We start from the raw sequence: 20,952 nt of genomic DNA on the forward strand, positions 1-20,952 counted from the left end.
GAAATTCTCATCCTCACAAGAAAACCCACAGAATCGACAACTAACCAGGGCTCCCAGGGGCTCCCAGAGACTGACCTAGGCCCTCTGCTCATATGTTACAGTTCTGTAGCTTGGGCTTCTTGTGGGCCTCCTAACAGAGGGAGCAGCAGCTGTCTGTGACTCTATTGCCTGCGTTTGGAACCCTTTCCTCCCACTGGGTTGTCTCACCCAGCCTTAACAGGAAAGGAGGTGCCGGATCTCACTGCAACTTGATGCACCATAGCTGAGAAGCCCACACTTTTCTGAAGAGAAAGGAGAAGCAGTGGTTGGGAGGAGAAGAGGGAGGGGAAACTGATCGGGCTGGGAAAAAAAGGACTAATTAATTAATATCCAGGTGCCTGTGCCTTCCCATACTGTTCCACATGGCATGTGTCCCCACCCCCCTGTTCAGCTTCATGCTCCCCAAAAATCCCACTACAGCCCAGTCAGTCCACGTGTGCCCTCTCACATTCTTCATGCCCCACCATCTGGGCACCTGCCCAGACAGATCCCACCTCAGTCCTTCACAGCCGCACAGCTGCGAGGCCAATGTCTCCTCCTCTAAACCCCTTGCCAGGATCTGTGCCATTTAGGATTCACACATCTCTTGCTTGTTGTCATTAGTTGGACCCTGATCCTCTGAATAGGACTATGAGGGCAGGGAAGACTTTACCAGTCAACCTCCATGAAATAAGTAGTTCTAAGACTTATAAAACTAGGATGGATGGATGGATGGATGGACGGACAAACGAACTTCCTTTAGCCCGCATTCTGAGATGTATGGTATAAAATGACCAGGCTTCATTTCCAAGTGCTTCTCATGGAGGCTTTCAACAGAGATTCTACCGAAGCACAAAGTTAATCAAAACTTCAATGTGCATAGCTACCCTCTGTAGTGAGATACTCACTGTCTGCTTCTGTGCCACTGACCACGCCCATTGCGGGTGGAGCCAGGGGCGGAAGCGACCTGTGGAACTAGGTCTGAGAAGGAGCCAGATAATGCTCTCTTTCTGGAAGGACTCAGAGAGGAGAACATCCGGTAGAACTTGCTGGTGTTCATCTGTCTAAGTTGTAAGTTATTTCTTCCTAAATAAACACCTATTCGGCCTATTTGTTTATCCTGATCCTTATTAAGCCGCGATAACCCTCAGACTCCATGCAGTGAGATGCATAAACTCTGGTATCATAACTAGCATCTCCACAAAATATATCTACATTCTGGTCGCCTGGAGTGTGTGCCAAAACCACAGATGCCCCAGGCTGCGCTGTAGCATCTGCCTTCAGGAGTGAAGCCAAGGGACCCCCACAGTTGCACTCTGCTTCTACATCCAGGACTGAAAAAACGCCACTCCACTTTGGGCTGCCCAGTCCACAGTGAGGCTTTTACGGAAAAGACATTAGATTGTGGGTCCAAATACTTTTCACCTTGTTTTGTTTTGAGTCAGGGTCTCACCACGTAGAACAGACTGGTGTTGAGGTCACAGAGCTCTGCCCGATTCTGCCCCCTAGTGCTGGGTGTGTAGCATCACATGCAGCTCAGATACCGTTTTTTTAAACAATGGCTCTGCCATTTACTAGACTCGGGACCTAGGACAAGTTTTCTTCTCCTTAAAACAAAAATAAGACCACGTGAGGTTCAAACCTCAGGCCAGGTGTGGTGCCACAGTGCTGTAAGCCTAGCACTGAGGAATCTGAGGCAGGACAGTCTAAGTTTTAAGTCAGAACTCGAGATCCTCCTCCCAAGCCAGGTTGAGCTATCCATCTCAGAAAAGCAAACAAATAAAAGATACACAAAACTTACTTCCTTAAATGGGACTATAGCGTCCAGAGTGGGAGATCAATGAGACATCTCTTTCTACTGTGGCTTGACTGAAATTTAACACTTCAAACATGGATGTAGGCAGTGATCCCAGTAACCCAGTTACCAATACATTTTCCCTTCACATTCTACCCATTGCAGACATTGTTAGGTTTCAAACCTGGGACAAATGGCTGAGGCTCCCATTTAACATATCAAGCAGACCTGGCTGCCAAGTTCTCCCAGATCCTTCAGTCTCTACCTGTTACAGAGTGTGGCTGGCATACCCGGCCCCCTCCCCTGAACTCTTCAGTCTAGGGGCTGGGCTGCCCTTCCCCCAGCAGCTCTTCTCTATATAGTCCAGCCATTTTGCTCACTGGGCCCTTTCTGTACCTTTGGCCTCCTGACTGCTGCACCTGGTCCTCTCTCTCCCTCTCCCTTCCCCTCGCCACTCCCCACACGGCTTAGGGTTGTGACCACTCTGGAATCTCCAGATGTGGACTCTGGCTATACTCTTCCTTTTATCTACAATCAAGTTTCTCCTCTACCATACCTAGGAATAGTCATGCCCTTTCCTTTTTATTCCTTTTTTTCATTCAGATATGTCTAAGTACATTTGAAGCACATCACTATTTTGAGAATAAAATGGTCACCAGAAGTGCTGGGGTGTTTTTTTGGGGGGTGGGGGCTGTTTGTTTTCGATTTTTTTTTTTTTTTTGATTTTTCAAGACAGGATTTCTCTGTGTAACAGCCCTAGCTGTCCTGGAACTACCTCTGTAGACCAGTCTGGCCTGGAACTCACAGAGATCTGTCTGCCTTTGCCTCCCTAATGCTCGATTAAAGGCATGTGCCACCACCACCTGGATGAGATCTGCTGTTTTAACGCAATAATAACTGTTTATGGGTACAATTTAAGAAGTATTTTGATTATTATATATTAATATATCTTTCTCTTCATAATTGTCTGTATATTTCAAATACATAAAGCAGACTGGAGAGATGGCTCAGCAGCCAAGAGTCCTAGCTGCTCTTTCAGAGAACCCAGGTTCAATTCCTGGCACCCACACATGATGGCTCACAATTGGCTGTAACTCCAGTTCTAGGGGATCTTATGTCCTCTTCTGACCCATGTGGGGACAAGGCATCATGTGGTATAATACATACATACAAGCAAAAGCCTTATACATAAAATAAAAATAAATCTTTTTTTGAAAGATAAAAATATACAAAGAAAGATGACACAATAGAACACGGTGGTATAGCAGCCAGGAGACAGAGGCAAGAAGACCGTGAGTTCAAAGTCATCCTTGTTGGGTTTCTGAGGCAACAATAAAAGACAGAAAGAGACCAGAGTCTGACCTTCATGACGGAACTGTGTTTATTAGCAAGCACAAGGGGAAGTCTCTCTCCTGAGTGTAACTGAGGGCTCTGTCTTCCAGGGTAGAAGCTGGCTGCTACTCTTTATATGGGATGAGGAGAGTGTTGTAGCCATAGCCCACCGGTCTGTCCTGTGGTCTCTCCCTTCCTGAAATTGCTTACCCAGGACAGACAAACTATCATGAGAAACAGCCTGTCTCTCGAGACATTCCTTCCTGTACAGACCCATAAGGCTGCACAAGGTCGTCTGCAGCCTCTAGGAATCCTGTTTACAACTGAGGCACTCTACCAATCCCCAGCTATGTATGTCTTTGTCTAAGGGGAAAACTTCTCCAAGCCCCAAGCCCCAGTTCTTGCTGGCAGTCATTGGGAAACAAGGAACAGGTGAGTAGTCTGGCCCACCACAGTGGGCCGGCGCATTCTCTTCCTGCTGGAACTGAAGCCTTAATCTCAGACTTCACAACGGAAAGACAGGAGAGAGGCTCCAAGAGGCCAGGATCTGCCAGGGCTCTAGCCGGGCAAAGCTAGGCCAGCCTCACCCTAGACCATTCTGCCCTCAGTCTGTGTTGTGCTTCCAGACCCTGGAAACTGAGAAACCAACTGAAAAACCTGCCTTGAAATAGTGTATTTACAAGCCACCACTCACGGGCAGTATACTCAATAAACTAAAAATAGTAGTAGTAGTAGTAGTGGTGGTGGTAGTAGCAATTTAAAGAGTACAGTAAGTTGGACAGATAAGGGTTCAGCTTGGTGATGCACGCCTTTAATCCCAGCGTTCAAGTAGCAGAGGCAGGGGAGTCTATGAGTTCAAGACCAGTCTACATATACATACACGCACACATACATATAGATGCATACACATATATACTTACATAGAAATAAAATAAATTTTGTTTAACATAAAAGCTTGACATAAAAGTCAAGCTGGGTGGAGTGGCACTCCCCTTTAATTTCAGCAGTTGCAGGAGGCAGGTGGATCTCTGTGAGTTCTATCTAGGCCAGTCTGGTCTATGTAGTGAGTTCCAGGACAGCCAGGGCAATGGAGAAAGACCCTGCCTCAAACAAAATAAAACAAACAAACAAAAAAGACTTTTTTAATATTTTTAAATAGGAATAAAAATTTGACCTGTCAGTCATCAAAACACGCGACAGATTATGGAAAATACATACACGCTAGAGGCATTGCTGTAAAGGTAAGTTTATTTAAGAGTAAATGTATCCAATTTTCCCTTTTGCACAGCACACAAACACAAATATGGGGACAATGTGTGGCTGTGAACAACACTCTGTTCCATGTTCCCAGGTCATCCTGAGGCAGACACCAAGTGTCTAGGCTCTGGGACTGAAGCAGGCTCTAATCTGCCACCAGCAGACTGTCAGCCTTCAGCTGGGTCCTCCTTATACTCTCCAAGTTCAGCTGTTGATATTTTCTTTTGAAAAAGCCACACTGAAACACAGGAGGGCAGCCTCATGAGGGACTCGGAGTAGCCTCCTGCTTTAGAAACAGTCTTCTAAAGTCGCTAAACATGTCCACACCCCTGCTTCTTGGGCTTCTCTTTCCTGGCTCTCCTTCCTCTGACCTTTTTTGATCCTCCCAGTCCCTTCTTCAGGGCTGCCTTCCTGGCGTTCATCCCCCCACCGTCCTTTAATTGAGTGCTAAGGTGTCAGTCCTATAGGTGGATCTAATCCTTTCTCAGGAAGAATGCCGGAACAGGCCGCCATGCTAAAGATTGCACACCATCTCCTACAGAAGCTCAGAATCTAGGAAGAGGCTCAAACGACACTGAGGTGTGATGACTACCACCTATAAGGCTTTCAGAAGGGAGCTCTCAGGCCTGGTACAGGAGCCTGGCTAAGCTTTCTGGGGAGCTGTGTGAAGGGTGAGAGGGTGGGAGCTAGCACTCCTAGCAAGAGCAGTCCCGCACTCCCCAACAGAGAGTTGGGAACCTGTTCAGGGAATGGCCTGGAGAAAACAAAGCAAGACTTAGGGGTGTGAGAGACAGAGGCCAGGATGTAGAGGCCTCAAATAACACTAAGGAAGTCTGGACTGTGGGGTAGGGAAAAATAAAGGACTTTACAAGGGGCGACAATCAAATCTGTTTTGAGAACATCTCTCTGGCCCAAATACTTCAATTAGGCTTTTATTTTATTTTTTTTTTTCAGAGATAAGCTGTCAGGTTCATTTGTCTAAACAGGACATAGAGCTTTAACAACAAAGAAAAGAGACCACACAGTAGGTGCTGTAGGTCTGAGGTTAGCTGTCCTCAAAGGTACTGTAGCAATATCAGAGCCCAGTGGCTTCTCCTTGAAAATATGATGAGTGGAACTGACCTTGAATAGAATGCCTATAATCACAACCAAGAGCAGGAGGCCTCCAATACTGCTGCCAATGATGAGAGGCAAAGAGTGGGACCCCTCATCTCTCAGGAGGATGACGGTGATCTGGATAAAGATTAGTCATAAGTCAATAAGTGACAAGGAAGATGGTCCATGTTATTTTCAGGAACAAAAGATGAGGACTTGGTAACAACCTGCATATTGATCAAGACTGATTGATGACAGAACTGCAAAAAGCTGACCATCCCCTGACACAGCATTTTCCATCCCCTAAAAGCATCTTATGATCACAATACTCCACAAAAAAACTATCCTGGTCTCTGATCTGAACGAGCTGGGTCATCGGGGTATGTGACCTTGTCCTAAAGGTGGTCTGCCAGTCTGAGAACACTCCCAGATCATCAAGATTCTATAGCAGCTGTGCCCCTCTGTGTCCTTGATCCCTAGGGTCACTGTCTCCAAAGCGATGACTTGTTCAAAGATCTACAAGTCTTTTTCAACTCGAGACTGACAGATATTTTTAAATCTTGCACAAATGCCTAAAGTCTTTGGCAATACATTTTCCTACAAGAGGCTGGAGAGATGGCTCAGAGGTTTAAGAGCCTTGGCTGCCCTTCCAGAGGCCCTGAGTTCAATTCCCAGCACCTACAGGGTGTGTCACAACCATCTATAATGAGATCTGGTTCCTATTCTGGCATACAAGCAGGCAGAACATGGTATACATTTTCCTACTAGAAATGGCTGACGGGGGTTGCCCTGTCCTTCAGCAGGCTGGGATACCTTGAGTACAGAAGTGGGTCCACCCACGACACTTCTGTTAGAAATCATTCCCACGGGGTGTTTTCCTAAGGATCTCATCAGCTCAGGAGTCTTCTCTCACACTGACACACTGAAAAGCTCTACGGATATACTTCCTGACGGGCCTGGCCCTCCTGGGTAGTGGCCAAAGCATGCTGCCAGGACACAGAGCCAGAGGGTCATCATGACTCCCCACTGCAAGACACTGAGTTCCCTTCAGGCCAGTGCATAGACATCAAGGTCAGGCACTCTTTGGAGAGATTTCCGTACAGGGTAGGGAGTTAGCCAACTCATCCTTGAGGCCTCTCTCAGCTAAGTTATAAATGTGACTGACTCAGGACTGGCCCTCTGGACTACACTTAGCTACAGGTAAACCAAACTTCACTGGAGTTAAATTCTGACCTTGAAAGTAGGAAGGGAACAGCAACAGAGCTGGAGTGAGGACTGGAAAAGAACTGTGACCTCAACACAAGAGTGGAAGGTAAGGGGAGGGAAGACAGGACTCTGGAACCTGGGCTGAGCAATGAAGGAGGCCCCAGGGGCACAACAGGCCAGACTGGAAACAGCATCCCTGTTTCTCAAAGCCTTCTTCCTCTGCCCTCTTTGAAATGCACAGCTTCTCTCCAAAATGACCCAAAGCTAACCCAGCAGGGGGAGAAGTAGGACATAGAATGCCCCCCTGCTTGTGGCAAACATGGACAGTGGGCCATCCAGTCAGCTGCTGTTCTGGAGTCATGGTGGTCAAAGCCAGTCAGGACAGATTGTCTCCTTTGCTGGTGGTGACCGGGAGGAGCTTGCTCCTGCACTGACAGCTGAAGGAACTATTATTTTCAGCTGGTATCTACCTTTCAGTTAGGATTGGATTTCAATTATATTACTTTATTTACTTTTCAGTTTTCAAGACAGGGGTTCTCTGCATATCCCTGGCTGTCCCAAAACTCACTCTGTCTTGAACTCAATCTGCTCGACTCTGCCTCCCAAGTGCAGGGATTAAAGGTGTGCACCACCACCACCTGACTTAATGATACTACTTTACAAAAACAGACTTCTATTTCTTTTTAGAATCTAGGCGGTGTGACTAATAATAAGGTGCTTATGTTTCTTCAGTATCATTTCCTGTAAAAGCAATACTTCAGAAGGTAGCAAGATGGCTTAGCAGATGATGCTGTCTGCCTCCGGGGCTGACAACTCCTGCAAATTGTCACATGTACACCTTGCCATGCACATGCTCACACACATATCTATAAACAAAAAATAGGCAGGTGTGATAAGTTAGGTGTGTAAGATCAGGCTGTGCCCTGTTCCAAGTTACTCTACACTGTCTGTATAACACACACACATACCTATACACACAAAATAAGTATAATAAGCTGGGTGTGTAAGATCAGGCTACACCCTGCTTTCAGTTACTGTATACTGTATGTATACAACAATTTTCCAGGCTATGCCTTGCCCCAAGAGAGACCCCATTTTATGAGCAGTATTTGACTCTATTTTGAAGATGGAAGACGACTGTACACATGGGTGGACATGTAAACAGTGCTATCCATATGACATCATGCATGCAACACAGACTGATAAATGACTCATTTATTCCTAGAGGTAGAAAGGACAGCATAAATTTATTAGGGTGACTTGAGACTGTAAGGGCACATGAACATATTAAAATGATATGAGGGAAACCAGGTCCAGGAGCTTATCAGACACACTAGATCCCTTAGAACTAGAATCATAGAAGGATATGAGCCACCATGTAGGTGCTGGGAACTGAACCTGGATGTGTATGTGTATATATATATATACACACACACACACACACACACACACAATTTTTTCTTATTTTACATATCAATCCCAGTTCCCTCTCCCTCCCTCTCATGCCCCCAACCCCCTGCCATCCCCTCCCACCCCCACACTCCTGGGTGATGCCTTCCAGAGGGATCATCAAAATCTATCAAATCATTTGGAATAGGGTCTAGGCCCTCCCTCCTGTCTCTAGGCTAAGGGAGCATCCCTCCATGGGGAATGTGCTCCCAAAGTCCTTTTAGTGCACCAGGGATACACCCTGGTTCCACTGTCAGAAGTCCCTTAGACTGCCCAGGCCTTCTAACTGAACCATATTCAGAGGTTCTGCGTCAGTACAATGCTGATTTCCCAGCTATCAGTCTGGGGGTCCATGAGCTACTCCTTGCTGAACCTGGGTCTTTAGCAAGAGCAACCTACACTCTTAACCAATGAGCCATTCCCTATCCTCCAACACCCACTCTGTCTTCCTTGGCATCAGGCACACATGTGGTGAACAGACATACAGGCAGGCAAAACAATCACAAAAATAAAATTTAAAAGGAAAAAAATGAAGATACAGGGAAACATGCACAAGAACATTTAGCTCAAACATCAGTTTGGCTTTGTTCACATGTTTGAAAAAGGAACTCCAACACTTCTAGTAGTCTGTCTAATGCCTATAAAATGATTCAATGATTGGGCACTGTGAGCACGCTCCTGTTCAACATTGTAACAGGCACTAATGTTGCATACTAGGAGGACATTACATGGACACAAAAATAACTTCTCATGAAGCTCAAGGTCACAAGGGCAGGTGGTAGCATAGCCAAGGTCAGCAGTGACAGCAGTTTTCCCAGAACACTCATGAGAAAACAGCCCAGGATTACCTGTGTTCGGTGGTTCTCTGCACTCAGCCCCTCATACAGGGATTTGTTGAAAGATATTTCACCGAGGATCTGCAGCTCAGTAACATCTCTTAGTAGCTATAAGATGGAGAAAGGTGGGGTGGGGGAACACGAAACACAGTGTAGACATGGATTCATTGTTTCTGGAGTGTTCCAACCATCTTTCCTTTCAAATACATTCCTTTAGCCTCTGTAAATGGTCCCAGCAGCCACACAGCTAGGCAAGCCACAGACCTGTAGTCATTCCCCAACTTCTTTCCCGCTATGCTTGACGTTGTGCCATACCCCTCCTCTGCAAAGCCAGCTCTGGACAGTTCTTCTGCCGCCCTTTTCCTCCACTGCCACTGTGTCACAGTTGAGACCGCTTTGCTCTCATCTGGCTCACTGTGCAGTTAAACTTGGTCATTTGTTCCCACTTTGCAACAAGGCCTTTCAGGAAAATAAAATTTGAGCAATACTATGCAAATTAACTATAAGTGCAAAGTTCCAGTGGCCATAATGATATTAAGCTAAAAAGCAGAAATGGCAAAATATTCTGTGTAAGGGAGAGACAGATGAGAAAGGACAGACAGCATGGGGTGATAAATTAAGTAGAGACCAGATCATGTCATTCTTTGCTTGCCATGAAAGCAGTGTGGATTTTAACCTAAGTGTATCCAACTCTAAAGTTGACTGTATCTGTTTGGAGTTTCTGATTTTTGTCTTTAAAAGAAGTCCAGTGGTAATTGAAGAATTATTTTGTTTTTAAAAATCATGTGCATATATGTGCATGTATGTATGTGAGTGCAGGTGTCCATGGGGACTAGGAGAAGGTATCAGATACCCCAACAGCTGGAGTCATAGGTGGTTGTGAGCTGCTAGGAACTGAACCTCATCTTCTGCAAGAAGAGCACATACTCTGAACTGCTGATCCATCTTGAAGAATTATTTAGACAGGTTAGGGGAAATGCCAAGACAAAGACAGTGTGCCTAATGTAATGCAACAGGCCCAACAGAGAGGGTGACCTGAATTATTAAACAAATCAGTAGAGCAGAGACCTGATTTAATATATATTCTGAAGTGGGATGGCAGGACACACATAGGGAAGTAGCAAAGGGGAGGCACGGGGAATTCCTACATGTCAGTGTGGAACCTACTATGTACTTGCTAAGAGCTGGTTAGGACAGACGGCCAATCAAGATATCTATTCCGGAAGGCACATTCCAGATGTTATTATTGTTGTTTCTAGAGGACAGGCTCCAGAGCTGGATGACAAAACTTGCAAATTTTCAGTCTCAAGTACCTGCTTAGTGTGGCCCAGGGAGATCTCCGCAGCCACAGTTACATTTTCTTTATCAGATGTGATATCACAGATCACTGAATGCCACTCTTCTACATGCTGCAAAAGTAAAAAGTGGATTTGCTTACTCCCTTCTAACGCATCAGGCTGAAAAGCTGAATATCTAGGACAGAGCATCTAAGGCCCTAGAGTGAGCAGTTTGAGCAAGCGCCTTTGAGCAAAGCAAAGTGTCAGTCACCCTGGCAAACAGGATCAGTGAAGCTGGAGAGTCTCACTCAGAAAAGAACTTTGCAGAATTTGCGACCTGACCTCTGCGGTCACCTTGTTAAGAGGCTCTCCACATCCCTCTCTCGGGCTCTTGAGACGACCTCACTCACCTGAACAGGATCGCTTCCACACGCGCGCTCTTGACTCTGCGTGCACTCAGTGTGGACCTGAAACGAGATCCCTTCCTGAGCCGCCCGGAGCGCTCTAAGTCGCGCTAGGCATCTGCCCCCTGGCGGCCTCTGGGAGGTCGGGCGCGATGTTGCCGCCAAGAGCCGGCGCTAGGACCCAGCGGGCCGGCGGGCGCGCTCGCGGAAGTCTCGCGGCGTTTCCGTTTGAACTGACGGGCGGGCACCCGCCATGGCAGCGTCCCTTCCGCGGCCCGGGACCCGGCTCTTTCGAACGTACGCGGCGAGGGGCGTTCAGAGGTCGCAGCCTAACCGAGGGGCCGTGCAATGGTTCCAGCCGCCGGATCCGAAGCGCGCCTTCAGCAGCAGCTTCAGCGGCAATGACCAGTCGCCGTCTGTCTCTTCCGATGACTCTGACGACCCTGACGACCCCGACGACCCGGACTTCCCTGGCAGCCCCTCGGGCAAGCGGCGCAAGCGTTCCCCGGACCGCGCCTCCCGCCAACAGCGGACTCTGACAGCCACCCAGAGGCTGCGTCCTCGGCCCCCGCAGAAGTGCAGCACCCCGTGTGGCCGGCTGCGACCGCCACCCTTCAGCTGCAACCCGGGCCGCTTCAGCCCGGACCTCAGCGTGTGCGGCCAGTCCAGGGGCAGCAACGAGCTGGGCACCAGTGCTTCCCTGTTTAGCTCTCCGGCCTCCCCCGGAGCCCCCGACTCTCCGGATGGAGCCCCTGCAGTCCCCAGGGGCTCCCACTTGCCGGCAGCCTCCCTGGACTTAGAAGCATCTTTGCCCTGCCCCAGGGAAGCGGCAACAGACGAAGGCAGGTTCACCAGTTTGGCCGGCCAATCCGGAGCCGACATCAGGTCAGCAGCATTCGTTAGCCCGGTGGACTCAGGGACCACAAAAGATAACGAGTTTGGGACAGATGGGAAGAATGTGAAGGAATCGTGTCGTGAAAGACAGCAGGTGGGAAACAGACTAAAGGGCCCAGGTCTGACAAGCATGAGAAAGAGAAGGGCCACAGATCAAACGGTTGCGCCTCAAGGAGCCGACCAGACGGACTATGGGAGGGCCGGTGTTTGCAAAGACCGTTGTGTACCAGGGCAAATCAGCAGGCCTAAGAGAACTGAGCCACTGCAGAGGAGGAAACGGCAAAAAGCAATGGGAGCCTCTGCCCGCCGCTATCAGCAATCTAAGAAGAAAAAGAGAGCTTCAGTCCCTTCCCCGGACTTGAGGCATATCCATGAGACCTCTTCTTGGGCCAAAACCAGAGCCTCCTTCAGTTTCCACAAGAAGAAAGTTATAACTAATTTGTCAGAGGAATGCAGCAGCCAGGCTGCCGGTTCTCCCTCTAGGTCCCTCCTGTCTGAATACTCAACTCCATGCATCAGGAACAGAGCAAACAGTACTGTTTCTTCTTGTCACTCCTCTTCTATGTATTTGCTAAGCCCCTTAAAGACCCTCCAGGTCACGGACAAAAAGCCATCTTATGCTGAAAAGGTTTATGGGGAGTGTAATCAGGAAGGGCCTATCCCCTTTCATGATTGTCTTTCCAAGGAAAAATTGGAACACTGTAAGAAGATTGGGGAAGGAGTGTTTGGGGAAGTGTTCGAAACAATTACTGATCAAACACCTGTAGCCCTAAAAATCATTGCTATTGAAGGACCAGATTTAGTCAATGGGTCCCATCAAAAAACCTTTGAGGAGATCCTACCAGAGATCATCATCTCCAAAGAACTGAGCCTTTTGTCAGATGAGGTGTACAACCGCACAGAAGGCTTTATTGGGCTGAACTCAGTACATTGTGTGCAAGGGCCTTACCCTCCCTTGCTGCTCAAAGCCTGGGATCGCTATAATGCCACCAAAAAGTCTGCAAATGACCGGCCTGACTTTTTCCAGGAAGACCAACTCTTTATTATCCTGGAATTTGAGTTTGGTGGAGTTGACTTAGAGCAAATGAGAGGAAAGCTATCCTCTGTGGCTACTGCAAAGAGCATTCTACACCAGATCACTGCATCCCTTGCCGTGGCAGAAGCGTCGCTGCACTTTGAGCACCGTGACTTACACTGGGGGAATGTGCTCTTAAAGAAAACCAACCTCAAAGAGATCCACTACACCCTCAATGGGAAGACAAGCACCATTCCCACCCGTGGGCTACAAGTCAACATCATCGACTACACCCTGTCCCGCTTGGAGCGGGACGGGATTGTGGTTTTCTGTGATATCTCCAACGAAGAGGACCTCTTTACAGGTGAAGGTGACTACCAGTTTGAGATCTACAGGCTCATGAGAAAGGAGAACAAAAACTGCTGGGGGGAATATCACCCGTACAATAATGTACTGTGGCTACATTACCTCACAGACAAGATTCTGAATCACATGAGCTTTAAGACTAAGTGTCACACCACAGCCATGAAGCAGGTAAAGGAGAGACTGGAGCATTTCCACAGAACTGTACTGACCTTCAGCTCTGCCACCGATCTGCTCTGCCGACACAGTCTGTTTAAGTAAGCCAGGTACAGAGTGGCTTTGAGAGCACTACTGAAGCCTCACTGAGTACACCTTTGTAGTGATATATCCACCCCACCCCACCCCACCTACACTTGTAGCACTGACCACACCCTTCTGAGTGTGGTCACAGGTTCGAACAAGACCTGAAAAGAATTGATTTGGGGCTCAGAAGCCCCTTCAGGTCGTGGAGAGCATCAGGGTGGTGGGATCTGCATCCTTGGGTCTGGAGCGACGCGACAGTCACTTGTTTCCTGTGTAAGTTATTTTCTCCTAATAAACTCCATGTCATCTTACTGGTCAAGCATCATGATTTCCACGCCTATACACCTTCAATGCCTCTGGTACTGTTTTTAGTCTCTGCCACTAGAACAGGATGGAGGTAATGCCCATCCTTAAGAGTTCTCTGTCAGCTTTTAAAAAGAGACTTTTGTTTTTAAAAGGTAACCAAAATGTTTGTCCACATAATTAAGCTTGTTTTTAACAAGTGTTATTAAAAATAAACTACACAGAGGACAGGTGTATACATCTTATAAGTCCTCTTTCTGTCAGCAGAGTCTACAAATCTGACATTGCCGTTTTTTGAGCCTTGATACCCTATGTAGGGTGATCAAAAACAAGTTACTGAAGCTCAGCCCTCAGCTGTGGTCCTTCCTGCTCCTGATGCTGCTGCTGTCAAGGCTGGTGCAGGAACCAAACCTCAGATGCTTTTTTTACTGAATGCAAAATAACAGCAAAAAGAGAGAGAGAGAGACTAGAGGGTCAAAGCTGAGATGGAGGGGTGTACACCAGCATAGAGGAAGTGTGGGAAATGTTTATCAAATTCATTCATTCACCAAAAACACAGAAACAAGCAGAATTTACGGATTTCAAAAGGTAAATGTCTATGGTGCTGATGTTTGAATTTTTGCTTATTTTCATCAAAGAAAGGGAAACAAAATAATGATTTTCTTTCTGACTTACTCCTAATATTTCTCCATAATTAAGTAGTCTTGTTTTTTACTCCTAAAGCTCATGTTGGTTTGTTTGGGTTTGGTTTTGTTTTTAAATTTTTAAGTGCACATTGCTTTATGTGCAGGTACAGGCTGAGAGGCAGAGGGACAAGTAGAAATCAGGACAGCTTCAGGTGTCAACCTCAGGAATGCCATCCACGTTTGTGACAGTCATCCATGGGCCTGGAGTTCACCAATTAAGCTAGGTTTTTAGGCTAGTGAGCCTCAGCGATCCTTCACTTTCCTGGCAGTGAGATTACTAATACCACCCAGCATTTTTACATGGATTCTAGGTATCAGACTTTAGTCCTTGTTTTGCTTTTGTAGTTCTAAGGTTTGAGCTAGGGCCTTGTGCGGGGATAGCAAGCAGCATTGCACTGAGCTGTGTTTCCAGCCCACCTTAGTTTATGAGAGGATCTCACCAAGTTGCTCAGGCTTGTCTTGGCCTTATTCCATAGCCAAGCTGGCTTAAACTTACAAAATCCTTGCCTTATCCTCACAGAGAGCTGCAATTGCAAGCCTGTGCTACCAGGCCTGGGCTCTAGTTTTTATATCTTTCTGTAGTCTTGAGGCCAGCTTGGTCTATAGAGTAAGTTCCAAGACAGATAAGGTTACAAAGAGAATCCCTGTCTCAGAGAAAAACAAAAGAATCTTATTTAAATACCTGAGTCTTTGTCAAATTCTTCACTCTTATAATCTGGAAAGTTTGTAATTTGATTGGGATGCAAATTTGCAACTGGAATACAGCTCCAAAGAGATTTTCCCCATGTACCTGCCAAATAAGATGAGCAAGTTAAAGCTTGGTGGCTTTACCAGCTTTAGATGGACAATGAGCACTGTGTACTTACGTTGAAGAGGAATTCCTTGTGGTCAGAAGGGCTCTGGCTTGTGTTCATGTACATCACTGATGGTCTGCAATGAGAGGGCCTGTGTGAGGACTCAAGGTTCCTTCCTGGTTCTGAATGAAGCTGAGTGTACACTAGGGCAGACGGCACTAGGTCTTTAAAAGGACTTAAAAGTGAAAGTCAAAATGTTAAGTACTTGTAAGGTGCTTGGGACAAAAGAATACAGTTGGACTCTGCTCTGAGGGGCCTCCCTTCTTTTCTCTAATTTGTATGTGTGTGCACACATGTGTGGCAGTGCACTTGCCTGTGGGTGCACATGTGCAGGCCAGAGGTCAACATCAAGTCTCCTATACTCTCCACTTTAGTTTTGGACAGTATGTCACTGAGCCTGGGAGTTTGCTGTTTTAGCTAGACTGGCTAGCTGGCAAGCTGGAAGGATCTGCCTCTCTCACCCCACCCACTCACTCCAGCACTGACATTACAGATGGGCATCACACCACTTGACTTTTTGTTTTGTTTTGTTTGTTTGTTTGTTGTTGTTTATCGAGACAGGGTGGTTTTGAAGGCTGTCCTGGAACTAGCTCTTGTGTACCAGTCTGGTCTCGAACTCACAGAGACCGGCCTGCCTCTGCCTCCCAAGTACTGGGATTAAAGGCGTGCACCACCACCACCACCACCACCACCACCACCACCACCACCACCACCACCACCACCACCACCACCACCACCCCAGCCTATCACACCACCTAAGACACCACCTGACTTACATGGGTGCTAACCTCAAGTCCTGATGTTTGCACATCGAGAACAGTACTCACTGAACCATCTCCCCAGCCCTTCTCCAACCCCCCAGCCACTCACTCCCTTTCCATTGCATTACATCAGTTTCCCTTGGTAGCAGGACCAGTTGGCACCATGCTTTCAATGACCACTGTGGTGTTTCAAAAACCCAACATGATGTATGTGAGTAGTGCAGTAAAGAAACTCAAACTGCCACTCCATGGGTAGAAAAGTAAAAGTTTATTACAAACTGCCAAGGCTGTCTCTAGCATGGACCCTGACAGGCAGACACCACAGGTGTTATTAATTGGAGAGCCAGATAAATCAGTGAGTCTGCCATTTTAGGGGGTTGGGGAGCACTACCCTTTGGACCTGACAGTATCCTAGAAGGCTGGGCACTAAGCAGCCTCCTCTTAGAGAAGGGCAATGCCCACATCTACCCTGTTGGGCACTTCTGTCCACAAGAGTATCCCCAAAGATGTCCTGATTGCATGAGCAGCACACAAACCCCTTTGGGAGTACTTACCTAGAAAGAACTGCAAAGAAGGCATGCCTGAATTGAAGGCTGTGGGTCTTTCTGGCCAGAGACTTCTCATTGGAACTGGGAATAAAAATATTAGTTGACTACACAACTGCTTTGTTACCCTAACTTCCTAAGAAACATCTCAAAGATGAATTTCTTAGAAGGCCACGTTTAGAGAAATGTTGATTTCAGAAGGATTTCTCAGCTTCCATACTTGACATTTTGGGCCAAAGAATTCCCTGTTATGGATTTGTCCTACATACTGAATAATAGTTATTAGCATCTGTCAACAGAAGCCAGTATAATCTCCTAACTCACTGCAATCAAAATTAGTTCTAGAATGCTGACCATGGTGGAGCACACTCTTAAGCCCGGCACTCAGGAGGTAGAGGCGGGCAGATCTCTGAGTTCTAGGACAGCCTGGTCTGCAGAGAAAATACCAGGACAGCCAGGACTGCACAAAGAAATCCTGTCTCTGGGGAAAAACAAAAACAAAAAACCCTTCAGCCATTGCCTGAGGAGTAGAATCGCCCTTGTTTGACCCCTCCCCAGCACCATGCTCTGTTATGAAGGCCTACAGAGTTATATCAGAGTAGAGAAAGTCAGTCCAAAGCTCATTCCACCAGCTCATTCCTTTGTGTGAATTAAAACATCTAAAGGATCTTTGGTGAAAGGGAAGTTCGGTGGGATCAGTGAGGTAACCCCTTTCTCCCAGAATAGTGAGAGAGCCAGAACACTCAGCCTGAACATGACAAGATTTTCCCAGCCACGGCCAGGTCCTAAGTCTGCTAACAGTCACTACTTACTTAGAGATGGTCACAGTGATGTCTGCTGTCCTATTTGGAAAGATGCTTTCCTCTAGCTGCCAAACTACTGAGACGTTTGCCTAATTTAAAGGAGGAGATAAATAAGTAAATGGGGGAACGAGTCACTTGACACCTGCTTGCTAATCACACTGATTCAAACTGGCTGTGATGGGTTGTATAAGAATGGCCCCCATGTGCTCAAATACTTAAAGCCAGGGGGTGGAACTCTGACAGGATAGGAAGGAGTAGACAGTGTGTCTTTACTGGAGGAAGTATGTCACTGAGCTGGAGGGGGTGAGGGTGGGGACTTTGAGTTTTCAAAAGCCCACACCAGCCCAGTCTGTTTGTGGATCAGAATACAGCTCTTGGCTACTTCTCCAGCACCATGCCTGCCTGCCACCATGCTCCCTGCCATGGTGAAAATGGACTAAGCCTCTGAAACTGTAAGCAAGCTCCCAACTAAAGGCTTTCTTCTCTAAAAAGTTGCCTTGGTCATCTGGTCTCTTCACAGCAATAGCACAGTGACTGAGACACTGGCTAAGCAGCACCAGGAACACAGTTTACATTCCTCATGGGTTTTGCTGTTGTCTTTGTGGCACAGCCATTATTTCATTTAAACCTCACTATGCAAATACCGAGTGAGCCAAAGACATGTCATCATTCTCCTTCCACAGGTAAGGAAAACTACAGCAGAGTTTCTGCACAACACAAGAATAAGTTGGTCTGCTATTCATTCCATACTGCCCCCGACTTTCTCTGCTTTCCTCGAGGAAGCCAACACTGGCCATGCTTTACATCAGAAAACTATTCCCCACACCTCTACCATTCTCCATTTCAGGGCAGGCTTAGCAGTCCTAAGCACTGCCGTATGGTGACCACAACTGAAAGATGCTGATGAGGCTGGGAGCTCAAGGGTAGTGTGAAGAGTCACCTAATCACAACAGACTCACAGATGATCTCTTGAGTATGGGGTGACCAATCTTGCAGTTCACGATCAGGACAGAAGCAGCTGGCTTGGGGTCATCACACTGAATGTCTGGAGAGAGTGGCTGTTAAAACAGAGGATGTTTTTTGCTTGTTTTTCATTTTTATTTATTTTATGGGTAGGAATGTTTTGCATGCAAGTGCATGCCTGGTACCCTCCGAGGTCAGAAGAGGGCATCAGATTCCCCTAGAATATGGAGTTAACAGGTAGCTGCTGGGACTCAAACCCAGGTCCTCTGAAAGAGCAACTGGTGCTCCTAACTGAACCATCAATCCAGCCCCAAAAGATGCTCAAGTAGGAAAAGAAACAGTTTCCTCACACCAACTCAACAACCATTGGCTGATTTGTTTACATGTCAGGCTTGGTCCCTGGTCTACTCACAACTGAGGGGCGAGTTTAAACCTAAAGCCTGAGGGTAGTGTTCTGTGAGTGAGGCTCTGTAGCAGTGGAGACTGACTTCAGCTGACGGGACGACATAAAGTCTTCATGGAGAGGAAGACATGGGAACTGGGCTGTGAACCAGTGCCAAGTGTCACACTGAGATGGAGGGAAAGCTTGCGTGTGCTCAAGCACTGCTATGTGGCCTTCTGACCAGGCTCCCCATCTGGATCAAACACAGAGAGCTACTCTTCACTAGATGATAATTTCAATTTTTCACAGTAACTTAGCCCAAGCAAATTGAGAAACACCCCCCCGGGGGGGGGGGGGGGCGGCAAACCTATAGTCCCAACAGAGTCAAGTTCTACTGACTCACTACAGTGAGGGCTGTCTTGTGGAGTGTCTTCACTCAACAAAGGAAAATGCAGAGTTGTCACAGGGTTGGGGTGGGCGGAGTTAAGGAAAAAGGTCAATGAAGCAGTTCAGAGAGCCACACAGCAGGGCAGAGTAAAGGGTCAAGTGATACCAGGGGCAGCACAATCCTAGTTAGGTTAACATCCACTACATGAGGAAAGCTGTGTCCAGAAACACTGGACACTGAATTTACTTTCCTCTGTCAGAGCAACTTAGATTCTCCAGACAAAGGCAGGGTTAGTTCCCAAAGGCAGTTCCTAGTTCCCAAAGAACTTGAAACAGCAGAGTAACCATTTTTGAATTAAGAGAACAGAACATTTCAGTGTTTTGTTGGCAGCCACATGCTTGCAAGCCCATCTCTGCAGCTGCCTTGTGTCTGGTGAACAGTTGGGTAGATTCAATTCCTTAGGCATTAAATTTATCTCTCAGTTGGGCAGTGGTGACACATGCCTTTAGTCCTAGGACTCGGGAGGCAGAGGCAGGAGGATCTTTGTGAGTTTGAGGGCCAGCCTGGGCTACAGAGTGAGTTCTAGGACATCCAAGGCTACACAGAGAAACCCTGTCTCAAAAAAACAAACAAACAAAAAAAAAAAACAAAAAAAAAAAAAAAAAAAAAAAAAACAACAACAACAAAAAAAAAACCAGCAAAGAATTTATCTCTCACAAGCCTGTACACAAAGAGGGCTGATTATGTGGTACCACTGAAGGTTTTTCAGGGCCTAGAATTGTAGAGGATTCATCTAATTGTGATTCCTGTACTGGATGTAGCAGAAGGAGGCTGGTGGCAATGGCAGAGAAGCAGGTGGGCAACAAGGGAAAGGCATGGCAGCATGTTTCCCAAGACCCTATCACAGGTACCTTTTGTATCCTCTTAAACTGTAAGTTTCTAGGATAATTCAGAGCCATGTTTGTCATGTAGGAATCTTCCCCGGAGTTAGTCAGGCTGATGTTCATGGTCAGTTCCTTTGTGATACCCACCACCAGTTCCTGCCTGCAAAGGGTGGAGGGGGGGTGTGGAGAGAGAGATGGAGCTTTGGCAGTGCGTTTAATCTGTAAAACTTTCTGCACTACAGAAAAGCATATTCTTAACTATTCCCTAAAATAAACAACAAAAAGACCCAGATTTTCTTTATTTTAACAGAGCTGAATCCCTGGCTGTATGTCCACCTTCACAGCCTAATCATTAAGCAGTCTGATTATAACCAGTTACTTAGTGGTTACCATGTTCTAATTAAATGCCATGCCCCATGAGCTCACTGCATCCTCAGAAATACCCTAGAAAGTAGTATAGTTAGTTTGTATCTTACAGAAAAAGAAACCAAAGCCTAAAGACTAGAAGCCTTTACCACTGGGCCCTACCCCTAGTTCATTTTAGTCATTTGGCTAGTTTTAAAAACAGAGTTTCACTCTGTTGCTCAGGCTGGTTGGTCTGTCACTATGTATCCTGCTGGCCTTGCAATCCTCCTGCCTCCCAGCTTCCCAGTGCTGGGATTACACATGTGAGCCATAGTGCCTATGTTCGTTTGTTTGTTTGTTTGTTTTGAGACAGAGTCTCACTTTTTAGCCAGGGCAGTGGAGTCTAGTTCTCATTTGAGGTAGGGAGGGAATCCACATCTTCAGAGAAGTCAAATCCCCCTGCAACAGTGGAGTCTCTCAGTAGCAGCTTGCTGGCTAAGACACTAGGGGGTGATACAAGGCAAACTGAGCACACTGCATTACCTCGCCAAGAACTGACTGGGAGGAGGATCTTGGCTGTATTTCAGTCCCTTTTGAGAGCAGCTGTGTCTTGAATGAGTTCCTTAGTGCTGGCCCCACATAACCATGCACATCTGAAATGGAAGTCTTGCAAACATCCACTCAAGGGCACGACTCTGGCCCGGAGAAGCCAACTCCAGACAACTGGCCACCAGCAACATGGCACACACGCGGTAGCCACTGAGGGTATATTTAAGACTGCCACATGTCCCAAACCAAACTCAGCTTAGCTCCTGCAACGTCATTATGGAGCTGAACTTTTAGTGGATTCAGAG

General features: G+C 46.9%; 2 protein-coding genes across 2 annotated transcripts in view; one reads left to right on the top strand and one right to left on the bottom strand.

Moving 5' to 3' along the window:
* Positions 1-4,411: 4,411 nt before the first annotated feature.
* Positions 4,412-20,952, bottom strand: part of Itgae (integrin subunit alpha E) — a 57,573-nt gene continuing 41,032 nt past the window's right edge. The window contains exons 21-31 of the mRNA XM_051180060.1: positions 19,781-19,913; positions 18,096-18,194; positions 17,146-17,225; positions 16,343-16,417; positions 15,040-15,103; positions 14,856-14,963; positions 10,676-10,732; positions 10,302-10,397; positions 9,001-9,096; positions 5,525-5,635; positions 4,412-4,640 (exon numbers count right to left, since the gene is read on the bottom strand). Coding sequence (XP_051036017.1) covers positions 4,548-4,640; positions 5,525-5,635; positions 9,001-9,096; positions 10,302-10,397; positions 10,676-10,732; positions 14,856-14,963; positions 15,040-15,103; positions 16,343-16,417; positions 17,146-17,225; positions 18,096-18,194; positions 19,781-19,913 — 1,012 coding nt within the window. The 3' untranslated portion in view covers positions 4,412-4,547. The remainder of the gene's footprint in view (positions 4,641-5,524; positions 5,636-9,000; positions 9,097-10,301; positions 10,398-10,675; positions 10,733-14,855; positions 14,964-15,039; positions 15,104-16,342; positions 16,418-17,145; positions 17,226-18,095; positions 18,195-19,780; positions 19,914-20,952) is intronic.
* Haspin (histone H3 associated protein kinase) lies at positions 10,889-13,478 on the top strand. Its single transcript, XM_051180056.1, has one exon. It carries the CDS (start codon positions 10,923-10,925, stop codon positions 13,200-13,202), a length of 2,280 nt encoding a protein of 759 aa, XP_051036013.1. The 5' UTR covers positions 10,889-10,922; the 3' UTR covers positions 13,203-13,478.

This window comes from Phodopus roborovskii, unplaced genomic scaffold (genome assembly GCF_943737965.1).
Source record: "Phodopus roborovskii unplaced genomic scaffold, PHOROB, whole genome shotgun sequence".
Classification (NCBI taxonomy): Eukaryota; Metazoa; Chordata; class Mammalia; order Rodentia; family Cricetidae; genus Phodopus; species Phodopus roborovskii.